General features: G+C 41.9%; 1 protein-coding gene across 1 annotated transcript in view; it reads right to left on the bottom strand.

Annotated features, from left to right (window-relative positions):
* Positions 1-22,547, bottom strand: part of ush1c (Usher syndrome 1C) — a 319,880-nt gene that overhangs the window by 129,904 nt on the left and 167,429 nt on the right. The window contains exons 16-22 of the mRNA XM_070898764.1: positions 20,370-20,385; positions 17,394-17,459; positions 13,739-13,887; positions 12,297-12,413; positions 6,846-7,373; positions 5,300-5,356; positions 3,250-3,351 (exon numbers count right to left, since the gene is read on the bottom strand). Coding sequence (XP_070754865.1) covers positions 3,250-3,351; positions 5,300-5,356; positions 6,846-7,373; positions 12,297-12,413; positions 13,739-13,887; positions 17,394-17,459; positions 20,370-20,385 — 1,035 coding nt within the window. The remainder of the gene's footprint in view (positions 1-3,249; positions 3,352-5,299; positions 5,357-6,845; positions 7,374-12,296; positions 12,414-13,738; positions 13,888-17,393; positions 17,460-20,369; positions 20,386-22,547) is intronic.

Here is a 22,547-nt window from a genome sequence, read left to right as displayed (position 1 = left end):
AGGAAAGCATATAAGGCTGGAGTCACAGGAGGAAAGTGTTGGGGGGGGGGGGGGGGGCGGGGAGGGGGGAAGTGCAGTAACGCTGAAGGAGATTACAGAGAGAGAATGGGGAGTCCCCATATTTAATTGCAACAATCTTAAATTTGAAGGTATGCGTGACCAGCACCCATTGGAGGCTGCGAGAACAGGAGTGATACTTGAGCGAAACCTGCCGCAAAGAAGGATATGGACAGCAGAGTTTTGGGTGAGCTGAAATTTATGAAGGATAGGAGGCCAGCCAGGGGAGCATAGGAGTAATGAAGCCTGAAGGTGACAAAAACAAGACTAAGTGTTTCAGCAGCATAAGTTCCAGTCTTTGTGATGGAAAGGATATGGGGTCGGAAACTCAGCTCGGGATCAAATAGGATACGTGGCTTGCAAACAGTCCAGTTCAGCCTACAACTGTGAATAGTGTTATGGGAGGGGTACGGTGTCAGTGGTGAGGGTAGAGAGTTTGGGGACAGAAGACAATGGGGGAAAAAAATTCATTATTGCCCCGTTTGGGGGAGGTAACATTCGATAGGCGGGTAACTTAGCGCCTGGCGCTAAAGTTTCCAGCCTCTCAAAAAATTCGGTTTAGCGCTCCTGAAAGGTATGTGGGGCACTAATTCAAGCATCCTCCTTGGGGTGCTAACGGGGTAGACGCCTCATCAGCGCTGTACACTGGGCCGTGCAGTACTGCCACACCCAAAGTGCCCTTCCCTCCCTTGAAGGGAAGGGTCCAGGCTGCAGACTCTGCAATGAAAAAAGGACCTACTTGGACCACCTAGGGAGCGGGGCATGCCGTGTGATCAGCCCAGCACTCTGCTTGACCAATCGTGGCCAGGACCCCGCAAAGAAAATGGAACAGCACCCCACGAAAAGTAAGGAAAGTTTTTTTTTTACTTACCTCGGCCACCTCGCCTTTAATTATCGCCCCGGTGGCAGCCGACCACCCGATCGATGCCTCCTGCAGCTGCTGAGGAAATTGGGCGGATTAACCCTAGCACTGCCGCTAAACTCCCGTCCAATAAAGCGGGAGTCGTTGCCAGTGCCACGCTTGGTCGGTAATGCACTTGCTCCCCATTACTAACGGGGGGGGTGCAAGTACATTGAATTTCACCCCCAATGTTTAGCTGGAGGAAATTACAGCTCATCCAATCTAGGATGTGGCTATGCAGTCTGATGGCACAGAGGCAATGGAGAGATCAAGAGAGGTGGTGGAGAGATAGAACTGGGTGTCATTCTCATCAGTGTACATGTGGGAAGCTGGCTTCAAATCTGTGGATGATGTTGGCATGTGGATGAGGAAGAGGATGGGGCTAAGGATAGATCTTTGGAACTAACTGTGTGGGGGTGGGAAGAGAAGCCATTATTGGAGATGCTCTGAAAATGTCTAACAATAATTCATATTATTCTTCGCAACATTTTTGAAAAATGTGTTTGGGCCTATTTCTTATTTCAGTCTTGAAATGTTCACTGACCCCTTGCAGTGGAGCTTGGGATCAATTCTAACTTTTGGTTGACTGAATGTGTCGGTCAGTCGGTCGCCCATTCCAGTGGCATAGAGGCCCCTGTGATTTTGAGGCCCCCAGTCTTATTTAATTGGCAGGCAAGTTTTGGGATGCCAATTGCCGAAGGTGAGAGTCCTGGGGCAGCAGTGGCGCAGATCATTTTTCTTAGTCTTGGAAGAGCAGGAATGCTTTACCTGTGTCCACAAAAGTAATTTAACATTTAAATTTAGTGGGCCTCTTGGGTTACATCGCACATGTGCACGGTGCAGGCTCCGAACAGTTTCAACCCAAAATGGCAATTGGGGACCTATATACATCACAGGTCTGACCCGTTAACACCTGGCGAAATCAATGAAAATCGACCCCCTAGTGTTTTCCCTCATTTATCACAATCTATACATCAACTTCTTTTATATACAGCAGAATCACCCTAAATAGGATGTTGGATATCAGCAAATTTTCAGTAATCTTTATCAAACCTTTATGCTTTACTTACTTTAGATCAGTTGCCTAAACTGAATGCCCCCTGTAAGCTATACAAATTGCACCAGCTGGCCAGAAAGGTGTTGCAGGAAAATATTTTTTCCCAGAAGACCTCCTTTAGAGTGCCCACTAGGAAAGAGTTTTAATTTTTATTTGTTTCAACTTTTTTTGTTATCAAAGATTTTCAGTTCCAAGTACTGAATTCATAAAACCCAAGTATGCGCTGAGTTAAAGCTCCAAAACAAGTTGTCATATAAACCTACCTCAACCATGGTGAACTATGGGTGCTGCTGCAAACTAGTCTGCGATGGAATGTGGATACCCTATACCGGCAGAAAACAAACATCCCATTTGACGCTCTGCCGAGTTACCAGATTTCAGCTTCCTCTCCCACTCTATCCTATCATAAGGCCCAATGAAATGCATTGGCCAAGGGTATCTGCTTTAAAAATCTGTGCTGGCAAACAAACACATTCAAAATATAATGGAACTACCTTTAATGAACGTCAACATTTAATTATCCTGCAGTGGTTTCTAACCTCAGGGTTCCGACCATGGTTGTAAGCAATGCAAGTTTTACTCTCAGAGTTTATCATTGGAAACATTCAATTGACAAATACCTTGGAATTACTTCCAGCTTTCTTTTGTCCTTCATATAATTTCAATAACTTACAATATTACTAATGATATCTGTAAGTTAGCTCATGTTAAAATGTTAACTTGTCGACTAGACACACCTACAGGTCTATCCAGGATCCTTGAGCACACTGGTTAGTTCCCAGCAGCAGCCCTGCGCTCATTACAAAAGAACAATCTTACACTTGGCTCAATCCTAACTCACCTCTACAACCTGTGACCCCTGCCTAATCTTGGTCCACCTCACCATCCTCCAGCTCCCACCTGATCCCGGCCATTTCTCCAGATTCTGACTCCCATTCATGGCTTATCTCGAATTCTCTAGCCTCTGACTGGTTCTAGCCCAATGCAGGTGTAATGCCGTGGCCGCAATACATAACGCATATGTGGAAACTCAATTACAGGATAATTCCAATTGACTGGCCTTAGTTGTTGGTCATACTGACAAACTATGACCATCATAGGCAGTTGGCTGTTATATAAAAATTATCCGAACTATAGATTCCACTGTTAAAAAACAAACAAATTAAGAACAGAGAGAGTTACCACTATCTTTACAGATAAATACATTTAAAAAACTTACCAGTTCCGATTTAACCCATGTCTTGTTCATGTGGCTAGGACTAGGGGGCAACATGACTGGCTTGGAAGCCATGGGCCCTATTGGTCGTTTTTGGGTAGGTGGGCTTGGGGCAAGTTGCTGAAGTTATGTGCAGTACATGATGAACAGTCATCCATGGGAGATGGAAAGGGAAAGCACAATTAACATGTAAATAAAACAGTGGGCAATAAAAGATTAATATCCCACTTCAATAAATGAGAAATGTATTACATTGCCACTCAAAAACATATTCATCTAACCAATGCTGCATTTTCTTGTTCATACTATTTCTTGTATACATATATTTTAAAACCTCATGTTCACAATAAAGCCCTTCTGAATAGTGTTTTACAATGGAAAAACAGTACATAACCCATTCAATTTACATCAATTACTCTAAAGTAATGATTGGAAATACACAAAACTATATTGCATTGTACCTTAAAGGACTAATATTAAGATGTGATTTAATGGAAAGGAAATGTCAGTGTAACAGTATCTCAGTTATTATAGCTCTATGTCTTTGTCAAGCAAATCTTCATTCTAACTTAATAAACTTTTTGGGGGCCCATTTTATAGCCCCGTTAGCGCTTTCAGAGGGTTTTTGCAATAGTGTTTTTCTGGGGAAATTGCCCCGGAGGTTTGGGGGGGCGGTGCCGTGGAAGTGCCATGCCCCGCGCAACCGGCGATGATGTCATCGCATGCGTGCCAATCCCTCACCACCCCACGCTGAACTCTTTGCGCCCCGCGGACCATGAGGCTGGCACAGGTGGATGTCAGTTCCAGCTGGCAGACATCTGCGAGGGCAGCCCTTAAAGGGGAGGCCTTTAGCGCCCCGGGCCGACATTTTTATTTGTCGGACAATTCTTGGGTCGGCCTGACAATGGCAGCCCTCACATTGACTGGACCACCAATCATGCAGCCCGGCACACCGTTTTGGGTGCAGGGCTGCTGGCCCAGTCAATCACGTTCCTGGTGGCCCACCAAAGGGCCTGCAGAGTGCATAGCGGTCCTCCTCGTAGCGCTGGACACAGCTGCCGCCCCGGCAACGCCCCTCAAAGGAAGCGGATTTCTGGAGACAGCGCTCAACTTCCTTTGAGAGGCGCACGGCCCAATTCCATGTCAAGGGCGGGACTTCCGGGAGGTTGACGCCTCCAATCGGAGCAAAGGGCAATTTTCAGCCCTTTAACTTTTGCTAACAAATGGATTCCTTTTTAATTTTATACGCATCACACTTCAAATCCTTCAATATTTTTGTTTATTTTCTTTTCTTCTTACTTCCATTTAGATAGTATGGCAAAGTCTTGCAATTCCTGTTCGTGAAAAAAATACAGAAGATTGGCTTAATGACACACTATCGAACAGAAAAACTAATCCTATTTAAAACTTATGGTACATTTATATTCCACAAGCTGATGCAATGCCTAACGGCTTCACACTGACACTTAACTTGGAGTGTAAATAGCTTGTGACGACCTCAACTAATTCCAAAGTGGAGTGAGTTTACCTCTTCCAGGGAGTCTGACTCTGCCTTGTTCTGGTGTCGACTTGGGCCTTGACAGTTGATTCAGGCTCCACTGCTATTTTAAATGCACACTGGTGTGCAATGAAACTGCTTCACATCAGCACTACACTTGTACCTTGATTCTGCTTTTGTTAAGAATGTCTGTCACCTTCATCCTTAGTAATAAGAGTTAATCTGATAGTAGGAATGTTCCAATGCACCAGCTAATTCACTTATATCTGGTAATAAATGGCTTGTGTATATCTCAGAATCATAAATGCAGGTCTGCTGTATGTAGGGAACATGCTCTCGATAATCAATACCCACGAGCAGGAGATGTGTTATCACCAATCAGTTAATCGCTCGTCTGACATCACCTACAAATCTTTTATTCGCTTTTCCCTAAGAAACTATGTAAGTCTCTTGTATAAGTTCCAGTGCTGGCCTTTAATGGTGTGTACTATACTGGCATCAGTCTTTCACCGGTGCCAAGAGTGACCTATGATCCCCTGCATAGATGCACATAATAGTTTTTTCACGTACCAATGGGTTATTGGATGCGGAAGAGACTCTGCTAACGTGAGACGTGTTCCTCATAACCTGAGATAAGTCAACACAGATTGCAATCATCATTCCATACGAACATACGCCATCATGTCAATGGTAATAAGTCACTCCAAACACATGCAACTTTCAAAGTCAGGAGCATGCTGGGCACATCTGACATTTATCAGAAAAAAGGGATATACCAAAAGGTAAAACTCAGGTAACCGCTCTTAACATTAATGATTATTAATTAATATATAGATTTTAAAACATGGCTTTTAACATTGATGAGTTTTACCTTTTGCAGTGCTAACCACATTAATGTCCGATAGCTGGAAGCAGACATTCACTTCTACCAAAACAAATGACCTGAAAGAAACTGCTCACTTCACATAGATGTTCTCTACTGACAGGAAGAGGGTGAATAACTATCGGCACTGACTAAATTAATTTGTGATTTCAGCCTGCTCTACAGTTCAATTATCTGATTTGCTAATTAAAACTGTTCAATGGCATGGGGCATTAACACACGGTGTTGGAAAATGGCACAAAGTAGGTTTGTGCCCACAATCTTCTGTGTGCTTGATTGCAAATTTCAACCATGTTAGCAAAGCCAGATACTTCCCACTGAGAGAGGGAAGTATCAGAACGAGCATGATCCATGCTTTCATTTTTTTTTTGCTAAAATGGTTTTAGAACAATGATTTTTTGTTTTTAAATAAAACTTGCATTTATATAATACTGTACAACATCTCAGAAATAATTCAAAGTGCTTCACATACAATGAATTACTTTTGAGGGTGCAGCCACTGTTATTAGGCAAGTGCAGCAGTCATTTTATATGTAGAGATGAATCACCAATGAATCTGTTTCCAGTAGTGTTTGTTGAGAAAGGAATGTTGCGTAGAGCACTGGGAGGATCCCAGCTCTTCTTTGTAAAGGGTTTTTTAAACATCTACTTGGATAGTCAGATAGGCAGTTCAACATTCAAAGGATAGCACCTCCAATAATGCAGCACTCTCAGTATTAGACTGGCCTGCCATTCTAGATTAAAAGCAGAAAGTGCTGGAAATACTCAGCAGGTCAGACAGCATCTGTGGCAAGAGAAACAGAGTTAACGTTTCAGGTCGATGACCTTTTGTTAGAACTGATGAAATGTCATCGACCTGAAAAGTTAACTATGCTTCTCTCTCCACAGATGCTACTTGACCTGCTGAGTATTTCCAGCACTTTCTGTTTTTGTTTCAGATTTCCAGTATTTTGCTTTCGCCATTCTAGGTTAAAAGTTCAAATACTTAATTGGGGCTTGAACCAATATTTTCTGACTCAGAAGCGAGTCAGTTGATTTTTACCAGTTGATAGTTCATGTAAGTAAATTTGCTTGGTTTGCCATGCACATTGTAGTAATTTTTGTGAAAAGGCTGTTTACTGTAGTGCAAACTATTTTGGAGTGGCTATTTTTAGACTAGAAGTTTAGAAAGTGTACAGTCCAGAGGAAGATGTCACAGCAATCATAACAGATTTTGTAACACACAGTCGATACCTTATGGCTGGTTGGATATGAACGTTCGCCAGTCGGGGTGTAAATAGGATTGTATGCAGCTTTTGAACTATAATTCTCCCACTCATTAACCGACTCCGTTCCAGAATGGGAGTAATAAGTTGAGTTGCTTTCCGTCGCTTCTGGGATGGTACCTTGAGAACGAGCAAAGGCAACAGGATGAATGGGCGTTGGAGGGGGGAGTGGTGGTGGTGGAGGAGGGGGCTGGGGAGGAGGAGGTGGGATTGGGGACAAAGGAGGCATCCTGGGGCCTGTGTGGGATGGTTTTGAAGGACGTGGAGATGGCGGAGGTGGAGCAGGCTTTTTCCGTAATGGCGTGACAGTTGGTGATGGAATCTTGGATGGTTGTGGTGATGGAACAAGATGAGGTGCTGGTGGAGGAGGTGCCATCCGCTTTGCTGGCTGATCAAATTGATCCAAGTTGATGTCATCAAGATCGGTGGTATGCAGCTGGAGGCCACCGGCAAACTTCCGTACAGATGTTGAGGGGGGTGGTGGCGTACTCGACCCCTGTTAGTGGATAACAGGGTTTTTAAACTGGATGATTCTCAATTGAAAAGCATAAAATAAAATTTCCACTCCAAACAACATCCATAACCAAAAATTGAAGGAACAGTCCTCTGGAAACGATCTTCCAGACATTAAAGTTGCTTTGATAGTAATTAGAAGAAAATCTTCAGTAAAATTTAAGAGTCTTGCTGATCTTGTAGCTAGTAGGAGCGAGCATCAAAAGAAATTCTGAACTCAAAATGGTCCTAACGGTGCACAGTATGGATGAGTTCCCCTTTCATCTAAACTTGGACTAATATGGACACTTGGGACTCCTAAACAAAGACATATGAATAAGAGCTGCCACCTAGGAACTTAATAAAGGGATGATTAAGTCAAATCTGACTGTGTTTGAAGTATTATTCTTACTGGTAATAGCTACATTAGCAACAAAAATGCCAATGTTAATTCATAAAACAATTCATTTTATAGGGCTACATTTAACATTTACACCATACCAACATGGAGGCGAAACTTTCATTACATTATCACTTTGATAATGTTACTGACAGAGCGCTCACAGTTTCGGATAATGTGCCAATTCAGATACTGCGTTAATCCAGTTAACATTAGGACACAAGACCTACAAGATGCCCACCCGCCCTATTAATTAGTGTATATTCGGATGAGTATTATAGAATATAAATTCAAATTAGTGAAATGCAATCTTTAATTCGAGTTCTATAAAATGGGGAACATTATACAAGATTTAACTTTTCTTTGGCTTCAGCAGAATCAGGAAAGAATGCACCTTTTAAGGGCATCAACTCAATGTCTGTGCCACAATTACTGGTGGTCAATATGATTTTGAAAAACATTTAATCTCATTACAGATGTATGCTAACACAGTGGCATTCATCCTTATCATCGGGAATAACTCAAACTCAAAGAAAAGCAGAAGGGCAAACTGCACTATTGTTCAGCTGATGCAACAGAAAACAAATCTTTCTTCTTCTCTTCTGCTGCTGGTTCCTCTATTATAATCTAAAACTGTCAAATGCAGTACAGAATTGTAAATTAAACCATGTTGACTAGTCAGTGGGAAACTAAAGTTGTGCCAACTCAAGAATTGACAAACTCTGCACATATGCAAACTCTGCACACTAAAAGGAACACCCACATTTTAAAAATGTTCTTCTCAAAAATAGTTGTGAGATGTCTCAACGGAGATTTTCAGCTCTGTCAACACGTTGTATGCCTTGGGCTGCTGGAAATATAATGTTAGATTTTCTGCCTATTGACTATCAATAGGCAAAATGAGGATGATAATGTTGTGTAATGGGATTTAAACGTATCCCCTTACCAGGGCAACAGGTCCTTAGGAATCCCATTGCAGCAACTGAATCCACAGTAAGGAGATGTCCCCAAACTCTGCTACTAAACTGGCTTCTCCACACTAAGGCAAATCATTGTATTGGGTACCACAGACTATTTGCAAGCTATAAGGAGGTTGAGGAATTTATATGCATTTTTCATGGAGGTCCTGAGGTTGATGTCTCATAAATATATTGTTTGTTTTTAGCTATACAAATCAGTAAGTTCCCAGGTTATAAACAAACAATACTTGCATTTCTTTCATGTTAAAACATCCCAGAAAGCTTTACCGAATGAATTACATTTTTAAGTGTAGTAACCGTCATAATGTAGGTAAATAGAGCATCCATTCTGCAATAGCAACATTCCACAAACAGCCTTGAATTACCAATTAATCTTTTTAGGTAGTATTGGTTGAGAAAGCATTGTTACGAAGAACACTGGAAAATTCCCAACTCTTTGGATAGTGTCAACAACATCAATTTATAGTAAATAGGCCTTTAATACAGTAAAATATCTTAAGATACTTCACAGGAACGTAATCAGACAAAAAATGACATTGAACCAAAGAAGGTGATATTAGGATAGGTGATTTAAAGCTTAATCAAAGAGGTAGGTTTTAAGAAGTGTCTTAAATGAGACAGAGAGAGAGAGAGAGAGAGAGAGAGAGGTGGGAGGTTCAGGTAGTGAATTCCAGAGCTTAGGGCCTAGAGAGCTGAAGGTGCAGCTGCCAATGGTGGGGATGCAAAGTTGGAGGAAGGCAGAGTTCTTGGGAGGGTTGTAGGGTTGGAGAAGGTTACAAAGGTAGAGAGGGGTGAGGCAATGGAGGGATTTGAACACGAGGAGAAGAATTTTTAAATCGAGGTGATGGTGGACTGGGAGCCAATCTAGGTCTGCGAGCACAGGGGTAATGGTTGAATGGGACTTGGTGGAGGTTAAGACACAGGCAGCAGGGTTTTAGATGAACTCAAGTTCATGGAGGATGGAAGATGAGAGACCAGCAAGGAGTGGATTGAAATAGTTGAGTCTGGAGCTAACAAAAGCATGGATGAAAATTAGAGCAGCAGATACATTGAGGCGGGGACAGAGGTGGTCTTTTGTGATGGGGATGTGTCATCAGAAATACAGCTTGAGGTTGAATAAGACACTCCGATTGTGAAGAGTCTAGTTCATTCTGAGACAGTGGCTGGGGAAGGAGATGGAATTGATATCAAGGGTACAGAGTTTGCGGTAGGAACGGAAAATGATGGCTTCAGTCTGCTCAATATTCAGCTGGAGTAAATTGTGGCTCGTAAGAAACTGGATATCAGACAACCAGTCTGACAACATTGAGAGAGACGTTGGAGAAGTTTCAGAAAGGATGGGCACCGATTTGGAAGGTGACAAACACATTCAAGGACTTTAAAAAGGAAAAGTAGGTTGGAGATGGGCAGCAGGTTGCAAGGACAGAGGGGACAAGGGTTTTTGTTAGGAGAGGGGGATGATATTGGAGGTTTTGAAAGCAAGGACAGTACATGAAGAGGGAAGCATTTACAATGTCAGCTAGCATGGGAGACAGAAAGGAAAGTTGGGTGGTCAGCTGTTTATTAGGAAATGAAGGCAAGAGAACAGGAGGTGGGTCTTTTGGACAAAATAAGCTTGGAGAGAGCATGAGAGGTCATAGGAGAAAAATGAGAAAGATGCAGGTTCAGGGCTAGGGTGGGAGTTGGTGCATGAGGGAGGAGGGAGGAGGCTGCAGATGCAGTCTGTTGGATGGTTTCAGTCTTAGTGAAAAATAAGTCCATAAGCTCCTTGCACTTGTTGGAGGTGAGAGTGGATGGAACAGGGGAGAGGGGTTTAAGGAGATGGTTGGTAACAGAGAATATTATTCTCTCGGATGACCCTGGAGTAGTCCATGGTTTTGGCAGGTGATAGTGCAACCTAATAGTCCTTGATGTGGCCCAGGATGGTAAAACAGTTGAGCACCAGACAGGCTGAAGTATGCACCGCTTGGCCTTGAGGGAGTAAAGTTGGAGGACGATACCGGGGATAAACCATGATTGAAGAGAGCAAAGGTTTTGCTGTTATAAAGGCATCAAAAGGTAGGCATGGGTGAGTGATCAATGACTCTGAACATCAACTTAGGCTGAGCATTCAAAATTAGTTATTTTACCTATGAGCTCCCCTTCTGCTACTGGAGCTACCAAACTTAACATTTCTCTTCTATGCAGTGCACTGAGGTTTGGACCGTCAAAAGTGGAATTGTAACTGCCGCTGCCTGGCAGAAACTGTGTGGAATGGAAGTTAAAATCCAAGTGATGGACTTCGGTTCTCTCAAATTAACAGAACACTTTAAAAAGAATTTCGCAAAAACTTTTATTTACAGCTTCACCAAATTAATATTAGCTACATAGATATACGTGATAGAATGCTTTAAAAATGAGATCCTCACTAAGTCTGGTAAGCAGTTCCTGAACTGCAAACTGCGCTGGGGAAAAATATTGTATGAAAATATACTGAATAAAAGAAATAGGCATAAAATTGGACTGTGCCTGTCTTGCACTACAGCCGAAGACCAATGTCACCCCCAATATTTCGACATTAAATGTGAGCTCGGGCTGGATTTTCTGGTCCTTTGCGCTCCAGATTTCGTCCCGGAGCTGGTCTCCAGCACCCTGCCGCGATCCTCCGGTTAGGTTTTGTGGCGACGCTGAGGAGCACCGCCGGGAAGAGCTGCGCCGGGTGTGCAATGCCCCTTGGTTGCTCCTGCCCAAAACCCATCCGCCCAGAAGTGCTCCCGCAATGTCCGCCTGGAAAATCAGAGTGGTCCAGTCATGCCGGCGGAGGAGAGGAAAGTGAAGTACTCCAAAAATGTGAACTACTCCAAAAGTAAGTGTGAGTGTTTTTTTGTTTTAATTTTTTGTGCGATTTGTGTTGCGATGGCATGGGCAATGTTTTAGGAATGTTTTTGTGGGTGGTTTTATGTTCACCTCCCCCCCCACCCCTTCACAGCCGCACAGGCCTCACTTGGAGCACTCACAGCCCAGCTCTTTAAGCTTGGGAGTTTCCCATCCTTGCACCACAAGAGGTGCGTAATGCCTCCCTGAAGAGAGGGAACCATTTACAATGTCAACTAGCCATGACCTTATTGAATGGCGGAACAGGCTCGAGGGGCCGTATGGCCTACTCCTGCTCCTATTTCTTATGTTCTTATGTTCTTAGCACCGTGCCCCCTGACGCAAGGCCAAGATGCCCAAACTTACATACTAAAGCGCAAACTATTCCTAGCCGCTAACTTTCCCGCCCCGCCGCCATTATCGCCCGAAAACAGAAAGACCGAAAATCCATCCCGAGGTATATGATGACTTTATATCCAGGAGTTCAATGTTGGTTGGTCAATGTTTATTTGCCATTTTGTTCACTTGAATTAGTTTCGTTGCACAGTCGTGACGATAAGATTGCTATCAGTTAGTTGGTTATTAGCTTCCCCCACTCCATAGAAATATTTTCCATATTGTACAAATTTGACAACAGTGTTTCATGCAGTGCACAGATTTCTGTACAAGCACAGTCAGCCTTAATAACTATTACCTCAAGGGTTTCGTTCTCTGCTGAAGAGATTTGCTCTAAGCGAGTCTGGCACAGCCTCTCCACCCAGTGCTGAACCTTTGCAGATTCTTCCAGATCTTCCCGTTCTGTTTCAGATACCTGAAGCAATGTACCAATGACTTAGCTCACTCGAAAGACATTTCAACAGATTGGTAAAGATTTAAAAGTTGTCATTGTAGCCTGGCAAATATTACTGCACAGGCAAGGCAAGTCTGGGCAACTACTTTTTTATATATACTCCCACTGTCTATTAAAAAAGTAAGCTATTGTGCTGAATTTTAACGAGAAAGGTGGGTTGGGAGCTCTGAAGTGGTCAGGAAACCCGTGAGAACAGGTTTCCTGCAGGCCCTGCCAAATTTAACAGCAAGGCCTGATCTGCATGGGAAACCTCTGTTTCCCCTCGGGCAGCCAACCAGATTGAGAGGAGAGAGAGAGATTGCGTGGGGGGCCAGAGGAGCACAGGGAAGGGTTGGTGAGGATTGGGGACCGGGAGCAGCGGGGGGGGGGGGGGGCGCGTGGTGGAGGTTGGGCGGGGTGGGGGGGCACGTGGTGGAGGTTGGGTTAGGACCGGGAGTGAGAGAAGCAGGCTTGGGAGGTGGAGTTAGAGAATAATCAGTGGCTGGAAAAGCAGGAAGAGAAAGGGGGTTATTGGTGGAGCAATGCTGAGTGGGGGGTGGGTTAGGGAATGATCGGTGGACGGAGGAGCATGGGGAGGGAGGGCCTCGTAGGGGGGGGGGGGAATTGGTGGCCTCATGGGGGGGGGGGGGGGGTCGGCCTCCAATCACATGGAATGGGTGAGGTAGGGACACTGGATCCAGGAGGCAAGTGTAAAGGCACTTACCTCCTGGATCCAGCAGTCCTTGCCTTGCATTAGCTGGCGGGTTTCACGAGGCCTGCAAAACCTGACCAGCTAAAGTTAAATTCAAAATGGAGGTTAAAGCAGAGGCTATCAGCCTCATTACAATATTTAAATAGACGACCCACCTCTCCAAAACAGTTGTGGTGCATTCCTCAACACTTACTGCAATAACCCTGAATAGCTGTAGTATATTCTTCAATAAGCGCCCACAAACAATTGTAAGTGCAATCTTCAACCTTCCCTCCCCCCAAATACTTGCAGCATATTCCTCTCACTTTGCACTATTCATATTATGTTATTATTAAGGATGTTTCTGATTTGCCAGTCTGTCAAATCCCAAAGCTATATGACGATCCACTGAATTACAAATGTTATATTTGTTGAACGGTAGGTAATTAGGCTGAGTTTCCAAATTCCAATATGGCCTCACTCCAAAAATCTTTGAAAATATAGACAGGGAAGGACTTCATTATCTCCACATTAGATGGGGACTATTTAAGACGTGGAATCACACAGAAGCATTACTTGAAAGTCATTTATTTGACTACCTGCAGTGCCAATATACCTCTTGGACTAATCGGTTTATTTTCAACTGTTTCTCTTTCTCCAGCATCTCCTCTTTCTCTTTTGCGAGTTTCAGTTCAAATTCCAGTTCCTTCTTATTCTTCCTCTGGTCAAATAATATTTCAGCCTTGGACCTCTTCCTCTCCTTCCCTTTCTAACAAGGTTTAATACGGAGATGTGTTCATGGAGAAACCTTAAATTGCAGCCACCACAAACTACTCAAAAATTAAACTAGCCACAGCAACAGAAAAATAATAGAATGTGCAGAAATTAAGAAAATCAAATTCTCATTCCTCAACGCATGCAAAATCCAAAATATGCAAGTGAGTACATACACAGTAAATAGAGGAATAGTTAAGAAAATAATCATTCCTGAAAAATGTCCCTGCCTCCTCTGTCCCTTTCATGACTTCTTGCTTCCATTCCAGTTGAGAAAGAGTTAGAACTCAATGGGGAAGATAGTCATGCTCTTCAGTGTAGGTCAGTGTTCAGCTCATAGTTCATTTAGTTTACGTACATCTTTCAGCTGGAGCTAATCAGTATTGGTCAGGTCTATCTCTCCAGATACTATTCTGGCTCTCCTTAGCTTGAAGAATGACGGAGGTTAGCATGAGAAATGGGATGAGGAATTGTTAAATGAGGAAAAGCAACTTTAAAGGGCAGAGGAAATTGGTTGAGACTAAAATTATTCCAGCAGCTTCTACTCTTTATATTTTTATTCGTTCTGTTGCAGTTTACTTAAAATAAAGTCTTTCAGTTTATATTGCCATTCATCCTCCAGCTAATGCCTCATTCCATTCTATTTCCGTATTCATAATCATTCTGAAACAATACTGAAATGTCACAGCTTTTTCCTATTTGAACATGGCAACCCTTAGGACTTGTGGAAACGTTACTGCTATAAGTTTGCTATTCCTAATATTGCCAATACCAGTTTAACATCTGTAGCTTATTTCACACGTTATTTCTTACTCCTCAATATGACACTGCTGCTTAAAAACATCTTATATATACCAAACCACATAAGTGTTAGGAATTTTGGTAATGACCAATTATTAATTGGCTAATTTTTAGTTAAGTGGAAGTTGGAAGTTTTCAATATCTCGATGTAAAAAATAAATAATTTGGGTGAAGTTTGCACTGCATTTTTTAAAACTGACAGCAGAGGTCACCAGCAAGGCACTGTCTTATTTATTATGGATGATAACTAATCAGGCATTACTGCACTAAAAATGAACTGGTATTAAAATGGTCACTTCAAAGATTAACTTCACACGAGTCACTTTAATTTTCAATTCAAGAATTTAATCCACAGAGCCATGATTGTGACTTTCCCAATAGCTCAATCGATAAATACACAGAATGTTTTGTTCCTCTACATTTAATGTCTATTCCCTTTCCTTGTTAGCCCTCGCCAAATGCATGACTTCACACTTCTCCGGATTAAATTCCATTTGCCACTATTCTGCCCACCTGACCAGTTGATTGATATCTTCCTGCAGTCTATAGCTTTCTTCTTCATTATCAACCTCACAGCCAATTTTAGTATAATCTGCAAACTTATTAATCATACCCCCTTTTCAAGTCTAGATCATTGATGTATACCACAAAAAGCAAGGGACCTAGTACTGTGCCCTGCAGAACTCCACTGGAAACAGCCTACCAATCACAAAAACACCCATAACCATTATCCTCTGTTTCCTGCCTTTGAGCCAATTTTGGATCCAACTTGCCACTTTGCCCTGGATCCTATGGGCTATTACTTTGGTGACCAGTCTGCCACGTGGGACCTTATCAAAAGCCGTGCTAACATCCATATACACTATACCAAATGCACTACCCTCATCGACGCTCCTTGTTAACTCCTCAAAAAATTCAGTCAAGTTAGCCCAAGTTAACAAATCCATGCTGACTGTCTTTGATTAATCCATGTCTTTCTAAATGAAAATTTATCCTGTCCCTCATAATTTTTCCAATAATTTTCCCATCACCAAGGTTAGGCTGACTGTCCTGTAATTACTCGGTCTATCCCTTTCTCCCTTTTTAAACAACGATACACGTTAGAGCCCTCCAGTCCTCCGGCACCATGCCTGTGAGGAGAATTGGAAAATGATGGTCATAGCCTCTGCTATTTCCTCTTTCTATACTCCTCTAGAGTTTCTGCAGTATTTACTTCTCGGTATCTGTTATACACTTCCATTTTTTTCTTTATCCTTGACATCTAGGGGGCTCTAGATTTGTTAGTCCCACCGTTTTTCTTTAAGGGAACATACTTGCTCTGAACCCTCACTATCTCCTCCTTGAATGCCTCTCACTGCTCCGACACTGATTTACCTTCAAGTAGCTGTTTCCAGTCCACTTTGGCCTAATCACATCTTAGCTTAGTAAAATTAGCTTTTCCCCAATGGAGAACTTTTATTCTTGGTCTATCTTTGTCCTTTTCCATAACTACCCTAAATCTAACTGAATGATGATAACTAGCACCAAAATGCTCTCCCACTGATACCCCTTCCACTTGCCCAGCTTCATTCCCTAAAACTAAGTCCAGAACCGCCTCCTCTCTTGTTGGGCTTGCTACGTACTGGCTAAAAAAGTTCTCCTGAATGTATTTTAATAATTCTGCTCCCTCTATACCTCTCACACTAATTCTATTCTAGTTAACATTAGCGTAGTTGAAATTCCCTACTATTACTGCCCTATTGTTTTGGACTTCTCAGAAATGTTCCTACATATTTGCTCTTCTCTCTCCCTCTGACTATTTGGGGGTCTATAGGACACTCCTAGCAGTGTGATTGCCCCTTTTTTGTTTCTCAGTTCAACCCATATGGCCCCATTTGATGATCCTTCTAACATATCGTCCCTCCTCACAGCTGTAATTGTTTCTTTAATCAATATTGTGACCCCCCTCCTTTTTTAATCGCCCTCTCTATCTCGTCTGTAAACCCTGTAACCAGGAATGTTGAGCTGCCATTCCTGCCCTTCTTTCTGCCATGTCTCAGTAATAGCTATAATAACATACTCATGTGCTGCTGTGCTGAGTTAGCTGATCTTGGCTGAGGAGGATATTCAAACACTAAAGGTGGCTACTTCTGCCAATGCGTTCGCTCATAATCACTGTCTAGTAATGCCTGCGGAAAATATGCATGCGAGTGTCTTGAAGACAGAATTTGGCAGGCCATGATGCCCCTTGTAGTAGAATTGCATGCTTACGTTCACTCTAGGCCTTGGGTGAGGCACTGTAGGGCTGCTAGTGTACATGGAAGCAGAATGAACCATGATTCAGAGCCTTCGGAAGAGGAGTGGCAGTGGGAAAAATGATGGTTGCAGGCTATGTATCACACTGTACTTGAAGTGCTGTGAAGCTATGCCCTTGAGTTGCGTGGGTTTGGGATTCATCCAGCTTATCAGAATGTGTGGACAACCTTTTGACCTTACTTTTGTTTATTTGTAAGTGAGATACATTGTTCAAATATTTTGATTATGATGTACCATAAATTCACATGCTCATTTCTCTGGACAGTCTTTATATCACAGCAAAATGATGAAATGTATTTTCAGGAAATATTTGAAAGGTAAACAACACTGTAAGAAGAATTAGAACCAAGGCAAATTTAAACTAAATCCACACAAAAACAAACCAAAGCAACTTGTCACACCATTAAAATTCTCTACCTTTCGGGTGGTGGGATATTTGCCTTCGTATCGATAAAACCACCCAATTGCTATGAGTGAAAGAAAAAAATCATGCAGTTAGGATAATGTAGCATGAACTATTAAACACAGACTGCAGCCTGCACAATAGAGAGGGAACGCAGCTCCTCCTGAGATTGCCATGCCTTTTTCAGAGAATCGGACACTGGAAATGAAGAATTATTAAGTTGTATGGAATGCGGGACAACTTTTTACCTGTACCTTACCTTGTAAGTTTCCACCCATTTCTCCTTTCATTCAGAGAACTTTGAAATGCATATTGTCTCACTTATTGAAATATATGTTTCTGTGCTGAATACTGCAGACCTTGTTACCGAAACAAATCTTAACATCACTTATTTCTGTTGATGTCTACAAGATACCCACAAATGAAACATGGAAACAATACCATGTTTTAGAAGCTTGATTAAAATACCTATGATCTTGCCCTCACTAAGTGACTGACCGTCACAGTATATAAAGATCTGATTGTATTTGTAAGCATAGAAGTAAGATGTACATTTTTGATAACTAGAAGATATACGTATGTTTTGCATTTCAAGAATTGTGTATAAGAAATATTAATTTTGTATAAAACAAAATTAGTAATTGTGGTACTTGTATGCAAGCTCTGAACAGACTTGGGAGGAAGGAGAAAGAAGTACTGTACTGATTGTTGAGTCTGTGGCATTCAGTATCTCAGCTTTACCCAACACTTTTTTTGATTGACAGGTGGAATTTGAATGCAGCACACATACTCAGACCCTGAGCTATAATATTGGCTGCCAAACCTGTTCCATTTTCAGCACCATGCTTGGTTGGGTCTCTTGATCCACTGTTAGCTGAGGGTGGTCATCGGTCTTTTTGTCTTCTGGGAAAAAAGAGTGATGGAAGGAGAAAATAACATTTTGTTTAAAAAAATATATAATGATGCTGGCATCATGGATTTTATAATTCTATATCTTCTGAGCCAAAAATAACCTTAGAAACATCATAGAAATGGTAGTTATCAGACTGCATCAATGGATAGTGTTGGATTTTGCCTCATCTCTAAGAAAGCATATTTTAATGAGTAAAGACTGAAATACATTACTTATACAATGAAAGTACTGACATTTCTCTGTATTTTCCTTGTAATGATGGTATGCTTTATGGACAATAGCATCAGTACTTTTAAGATAAGCCAGAGGCCATTTGTGACCTGCCTTTCCATCACGTTACAATGGTGACTACACTTCAATAAATACTTAGTTGGCTGTAAAGCGCTTTGAGACATCCGGTGGTGGTGAAAGACCCTCTATAAATGCAAGCCTTCCTTTTTTCTTTTTGCCTGTTGACCTTGAAAGGCTTGCTACCCTCTGGGTTCATATACAGTTACAGAATGTAGACTGAGCAGGAATTTTGTGCTGTTCCCTCTCATTACCTTGGTGTTCAACAAAATAAAGCAAGTGAATGGTGTTCAGGAACAATGTTAACCCACCTTCAATACAGCAAGTGATAAAGCTGTATTATAATAGAATTGTTGGTCATATTTTTTTTTTCTTTTCTTATTGGAAGGTGTGTGTTCTACACTTGCTGACTGCCCGCAGTTACATGATTGAAATCAGGAGGTTGCTTTGTAGGAAATCACAGCTGCATATGTCAGCACTCCATATTGAAATTGCTGCAGCATTCCAAAGAGCAAGCATCAACTGGGATTGTGGCTCTCATCAAAAAGGTTCTGAGCACTACTGGATTGTAAGACGATGCTTCGTAAAGATACTAAGTGAAGGCACATCGATTATCATAACAGAGTCATGGCACTGCCTCTCCCATTTTATCCTCTTGCAGTGAGTTTGACTAAACCAAGAAATGTTTCAAGATGTATGATACAGAAACACAAATTCCTAGTCAAATTAATACCTCTACTCAGGCTAAATAGCCAAGACACAAATAACTGAATTAAAGATAAACCAAATGTATTATTTTAAAGAGTTTAGTCACTCTTACAGCAAATACTAACATTACCCAGCAGCAAGTTTGAATTTGGCATAATTGGAGGTAAATTTTCAAAGGATTAAAAACTGAGAAGCTGTGGATATAATATGCAACTGCATTTGGTACTATATCACATACCTTTTCACATTTTTATTGGTACTGCAAAAAAGTGAATCAAAAATGTCACTAAATGTTTTAGACTTTTCAGGTGCCCAAGATACGAAACTAATCTTTTAAAAAAATATATAAAAACGGAGTGGTTGGGTAACTTTACTCCTTAAGTCTTTTTTAATTTATTTGTCTCATTTTCTTTGTTTTGTGTTCTTATGTCTGGAGCTGACATGGCCTTTTCCCAGGTTGTTACCTTTGGTCAGCTGCCAGGAGATGCCAAGGACCATCCATATGTAATTTTCTCTCTGATTTTCCAATCTTTATTCTGCTGCTTACCCTCCCAAAACAGCAATAGTAATGTGTTGTAAATTCATGAATACGAGGAACTTGGATTGAAACTGCCCAAGTATATACAGCTAGCAGAGACTTTCCATTATAAATGTGAACATAGGAATTTATAATGGGAAAACTTGACAAAGGTGTGATAAAAATATGACAACAGAAAGTAAGGTTTTGTACAGGAAGTGCATGCAGACAAAAGATTTTTAATATATTAAATAGAATGATGTTTCAATATACACAACAATTAAAACTCAATTGTTGCAAATCAGCACAAATAATTAAAAAATAATCGCAGAAGAAGTTATTTAAAAATCAAAGTGCCACATAAAACATAATTTCTGTTCCATGTTTTGTGATATACAATTATCATTAAACACGGTTTAAGGCTACGTACATATAGAGCTCACAAAGCTTAGCATACCTTACAGCTCTGAGTGTCTCTATGTTTCTATGTGTCATCATCACCATAGGCAGTCCCTCGGAGTCGAGGAAGACTTGTTTCCACTCTTAACGTGAGTTCTTAGGTGACTGAACAGTCCAATATGAGAGCCATAGTCCCTGTCACAGGTGGGACAGACAGTCGTTGAGGGAAAGGGAGGGTGGGACAGGTTTGCCGCACGCTCCTTCCGCTGCCTGCGCTTGATTTCTGCACGCTCTTGGCGACGAGATTCGAGGTGCTCAGGATGCGCTTTTTCCACTTAGGGCGGCCTTTGACCAAGGACTCCCAGATGTCAGTGGGGATGTTGCACTTTATCAGGGAGGCTTTGAGGGTGTCCTTATAACAATTCCTCTGCCCACCTTTGGCTCATTTGCCGTGGATGAGTTCCGAGCAGAGCGCTTGCTTTGGGAGTCTCGTGTCTGGCATGCGGACAATGTGGCCTGCCCAGCAGAGCTGATCAAGTGTGGTCAGTGTTTCGATGCTGGGGATGTTGACCTGGTCGAGGACGCTAATGTTGGTACGTCTGTCCTCCCAGGGGATTTGTAGGATCTTGCGGAGACATCGTTGGTGGTATTTCTCCAGTGACTTGAGATGTTTACTGTGCATGGTCCATATTTCTGAGCCATACAGGAGGACGAGTATTACTACAGCCCTGTAGACCATGAGATGGTGGCAGTTTTGAGGGCCTGATCTTCAAACACTCTTTTGCTCAGGCGGCCAAAGGCTATGCAGGACTATGGCAATGAAACTTTTTAAAAATTCAGATTTGGGATGTGGCCATTGCTGGCAAAGCCAGTATTTATTGCCCATTACTAGTTGCCCGAATGTTTGATACAATTAAGTGATTTTCTAGGCCAGTTCAGAAAGCATTTAAGAGTCAACCATGTTGATGTGGGACCGGAGTCACAAATAGGCCATGCTGGGTAAGGATGGCAGGTTTCCGTTCCTAAAGGACATTAGTGATCCAGTTACATTTGTACGAAAATCCATGGTCACTTTTAATGACTGGGATTTGAACTCAAAGTCTCTGGATTTTTATCCAGATCTTTGGATTACTCGTTCAGTACCATAATCACTGCACTACCATACCCTGTTCTATTGCAGAAGAACTCTGATTCTTCTTACTGGAGTTGCACTATACATGGTATACTGCCATCTATTGTTTGTTTTTTTTAGCAGTCAAAATATTTATTTATTCAATAAAAAGGTATTGAACAAAATATTTCATACAAGGATTACTCCATTGATTTGCATGTCAAATAAATATCTCTACAAGCTTTCTGAGGTGTTCAACATAATAATTCAGCTAAAATAACAGTAAAATTCATTGAATACTTATAATGATGAAAAACAAAAAGATTGTTTTGCCCGATGTTTCTCCTTTGTAGGCAAGTGCTCGTATACCATTGTCAATAATACTTTGAGCCTGGGTAATAAAAGATGGTCATCACATGGCAATTCTTTTTGCAATTCTCCCTCACTCTCGCTCTTTGGGGAACGAGAACCTGGACTCTACTTGGCACTTCCGCATGGGCTTGGTACTTTCACACAATAACACAGTCGAGATTGGGAATTAAGTGGAGTGTGAAATTAAATCTGTGTTCCACCATTCTGTGGTATCATAGATTGGTCTTCCACATCACCCAAGCACACAATTTTCATCCTCAACTTTGGGCAACCTCAGTCAGTAGTGGTCATAAATAAACTGCACAAAAACTGTCCCGATTTTGACATTAATTTGGCATTTATACAGAGATCACGAGGATAACCAGTGTAGGAAATGAGAATTTCACACTGTTGCAGGAGAGTACATTTTCCTACTGAGGAGGTGTGGAAAGAGTTTCATACTGCATCTAAACTGTACCTTTCCTGACCTTTACTAGGCTGATTCCGGAGATGAGGGGGTTACCTTATGATGATAGATTGAGTAGACTGGGTCTTTACTCGTTGGAGTTCAGAAGGATGAGGGGTGATCTTATAGAAACATTTAAAATCATGAAAGGGATAGACAAGATAGAGGCAGAGAGGTTGTTTCCACTGGTCGGGGAGACTAGAACTAGGGGGCACTGCCTCAAAATACAGGGGAGCCAATTTAAAACCGAGTTGAGAAGGAATTTCTTCTCCCAGAGGGTTGTGAATCTGTGGAATTCTCTGCCCAAGGAAGCAGTTGAGGCTAGCTCATTGAATGTATTCAAGTCACAGATAAATAGATTTTTAACCAATAAGGGAATTAAGGGATACGGGGAGCGGG

The sequence above is a fragment of the Pristiophorus japonicus genome, chromosome 14 (assembly GCF_044704955.1).
Source record: "Pristiophorus japonicus isolate sPriJap1 chromosome 14, sPriJap1.hap1, whole genome shotgun sequence".
Classification (NCBI taxonomy): domain Eukaryota; kingdom Metazoa; phylum Chordata; class Chondrichthyes; family Pristiophoridae; genus Pristiophorus; species Pristiophorus japonicus.
Note: the sequence above shows the minus strand (reverse complement) of the source record. Positions and strands in the feature narration are given on the sequence as shown.